The 3500-nt window shown below is 36.4% G+C and overlaps 1 protein-coding gene across 1 annotated transcript; it reads right to left on the bottom strand.

Moving 5' to 3' along the window:
* Positions 1-219: 219 nt before the first annotated feature.
* On the bottom strand, positions 220-2914 carry LOC129234310 (histamine H2 receptor-like). The gene is made up of 2 exons (XM_054868305.1): positions 2743-2914; positions 220-1445 (listed from the first exon to the last, which is right to left on the bottom strand). Exons 1-2 carry the CDS (start codon positions 2912-2914, stop codon positions 220-222), a joined length of 1398 nt encoding a protein of 465 aa, XP_054724280.1.
* Positions 2915-3500: the final 586 nt, after the last annotated feature.

The raw sequence follows: 3500 nt of genomic DNA, 5'->3' as shown, positions 1-3500 counted from the left end.
AAGATGGAAAGGTTAGGAAAATGTAGCGAAAAAGGTTTACAAATGCAGGTTAAAATTGTAAAAAATGGATTATGAGCAGAATGTCTTGAAGTACATCCTAATTTTAATGTTCCCCAACTGAACACGGTTCTACGTTGGAGGACTAGTATTCGATACCGATGATGTCTTTTTACTTTTAAAGTGATAGAAATGTCTCATCGACCAAGTCCTCGAATAAAGTCAGTCTTCGTCCTCTTGATCAAGAGGAATTTCGATTGTTGCATCTTCAATTGACCTTTGATGGAATTGTAGGTAATAAACCGAAGTCGCATCGTCAATGCTCAACACACTACCTAGTCTGGCCGTCGATGTGCACGCATCACTGCTGTCGTTACTGGATGAAGAGTCCTGATGAATGAGCAACTTGGCCGGATCCGCGCAGTACTTATCCAGATTTTTGTCCCAGGAACTCGACGACATCGCGGTGACAGCGCTTCGTGGGAGGAGTTCGAAAGTTGAATTGGAAATTAGCGGCAGTGGAGCAGACAGCTCAGTCCGTGAAAACGACGAGGGCAGACGAAATACTCCGTCTGGGGAAACAGCTCTCTGCTGCCTGTGAGCGATTCGTTTCACGACAAGTTCCTGGTTTCGACAGAACAGACGAAGAATCATCTTCTTGGCCTGTTTGAAACTGTTTTTATTCCTATAGAAGTACACGTACGGGTCGAGCACACACGCCAAGAAAGTCGTGACGCTCGTCAAATATTTTGCCAGGGAAGGAAATTGGACGAATTGTTTAAGAATGAGCGAAATGTAATATGGCGACCAGCACAAAACGAAGGAACACACCACAAGAAGTCCGGTAATAGTCGCTTTGTGCTTACTGGCGAAACAGCAGTTGCCTTGACTTGCCTCACCCCGTTCGGCGGAATAGTTCCTCCTGAGACTGTACTCATTGGTGCCAGTCTTCCTCTGGGGTTTGAAGTTCACCACCACTTCGCTGGAAGAGCTGCTGTTGGAACTGCTTCTCCTGTTTTTGGCGTTGTTGGTCTTGGCAGCACGAACCATGATGAAGTAGAGACAGGAAACGCAGCCGAAAGGAATGAGGAACCCGATGGCACTGACTAGGAAGATATAAACGACGTGCATGACCTTCCATGCGTTCCAATCGTGGATGTCGCCTGTTGGATCATGCGCAACCTCTGGAACACCAGTCAGTAGCGGCAGAGAAAGAAGGAACGATGCGACCCACACCATGCTGATGAGGAAGCCTGTTCGCTTCTTGGTGATGGTGACAGTGTAATGCAGCGGATTGTTGACTGCGCAGTTACGATCGATGGCTATGAGCAGGACTGAGAGAGACGATGCCAGGTTGAGGGCCATGGTCAATGATGAGGTAATTTTATAGAGGGCAGCGTTGAATGTGTATCCCTTTATGGCAGCAATGACGGGGGGTGTGAGTAGAACTGAAACGACAAAAGAAAGCACATTTACACATATTTTCCTTAATAATCATTTCTGAAGTTATTAAATGCTCAATAGAATAACAATTGCATAATTAAAAACAACATTGCAAGGAATGAGTGACAGCCGTTTATGCTGGTAATAATATCTATAGCATTTACTCAGAGCAGAGTAGTATATGAGCTTAGGACAGCTATTTACATTAGTAAATTGACCTTTGTTATTGCATTTACTTACAACTTTGCAAGAAATGAGTGGCAACAATTCACATTAATGATAATTACTGTTACAAACAACAATGTAAGAAAGGAGTGACACATATCTGTTTTTGAAATCATTACCACTAGTGTTGCATTTACTTCCAACATTGAAAGGAATAAATAACCGCCTTTTATGCTCATATCTTTTGCATTTATTCACGACGTTGTAAAAATTGAGTGACAGCCATTTGTATTACAAAATTAAACTTTGCTACTACTATTTCATTTACTTACAAAATTGCACGAAATGAGTAATAGCTGTTAATTAGTAATCACTACTATTGTTATTGCACTTACTTACAATTTTGCAAGAAATTAGTGACATTTTTGTATTATTATACATTGATATTGCATTTCAACATAGCAAGAAATGAATGCAAAATTTTGTAATAGTAATCACTACTATTACCAAAGCAATATCTTACAAAATTGCACGAAATGAGTAATTGCTATTTATATTAATAGTCACTGCTATTACTTTTGCACTTAATTACAATATTCCAAGAAATTAGTGGCACTATTTATATTAATAATCACTATTGCATTTCAACATTGCAAAAAACGGGTGCCAATCATTTGTTAAAATAATTATTATAATTACAATAAATTGTTACCAGAGACATAACTTGGACGGGTTTTTTTTCTAGCCGTGAAAATATTCTTTCACGTTTTTGAAGGACTGCAACTCATTTTGGAGAAGGAAAATGTCCGCTATTTTGATTTTTAACATTTAGAATGTTTGGCATTTTGTATTCAAAAAAAATAGTAACAATCACAAAATATTCAAATGTAATGGTTTATAATTTCCAATTATTTTTCCCAATTTATTAATTTAATTTCTTTTCCATGGTACTAAATATCTATTTAAAATGCAAAGCGTTAAAATATGTTGGATTCCATTTTTCATGCATCTATCACATTTTCAATGCTTAAAATACTTTTACACTTACTTGAAAAATATGTCCTCCTACAACATTGCAAGAAATGAGTGGCAACATTTACACTAATTATCATTGCTATTATTATTGCATTTACTTACAACATTGCAAGAAATGGGTAACAGCTAGGCTGAGGACGAATCTGTTCGAGAATGTCCTGACACTTCGCTTCTTGTAAAAAAGTAGAAGTATAAACGCATTCGAGCACGATCCTATAGCACCTAGTACGCCTAGGGAACCGGCTTGAAGGGTTGTCGACAGGTCTTTCTCCATTCTGCTCCTGCAAGTGAAACAGAAATTAATCTAACACCCTACCTAAAAGCAAGCTAATAATGATTCGAGTTAGCAATAGTAATTAATATTGATGATGAACATTTTAGAATTTTACAAATCTTAGTGGTTAATACCTATAAGAATATTTCACTTGAAATATGATGTAGAGGAAATTAATAAGAATTTTCTTTAAATTTCAGTGAAGGAATCAAAAAATTTGGAAATAATGTTTCTTCTGAAGGTTGTTCTCTATCTTGTGAAGCTGTATGTTTTTTTTTTTTTTTTTTTTTTTTTTTTTTGGGACTTGTTTTTCTGTTTTTCTTTTCTCTGATGATGATATTAATAATAGTGACAAAATATTCCGATTTATTATTGATTTTACAACACATGAGTTTGCTCTCTAAAGAAGTAGAGTTAAAAATATAGTTATTTATGCCGCAGGAATTATTTTTAATAAGAAAGAGACTGCAATGTTTGGAAGAAAATTAATAAGAGATAATGACAGCAATATTAAATAACAAAATAAATGTGGAAATGAATTTTCATAGTGTGTTTAAAAGCAAATTTGAACTTTTAGAAAACACTT

This window comes from Uloborus diversus, chromosome 1 (assembly GCF_026930045.1).
Source record: "Uloborus diversus isolate 005 chromosome 1, Udiv.v.3.1, whole genome shotgun sequence".
Taxonomy (NCBI): domain Eukaryota; kingdom Metazoa; phylum Arthropoda; class Arachnida; order Araneae; family Uloboridae; genus Uloborus; species Uloborus diversus.
This window is presented reverse-complemented; position numbering and strand designations above follow the sequence as displayed.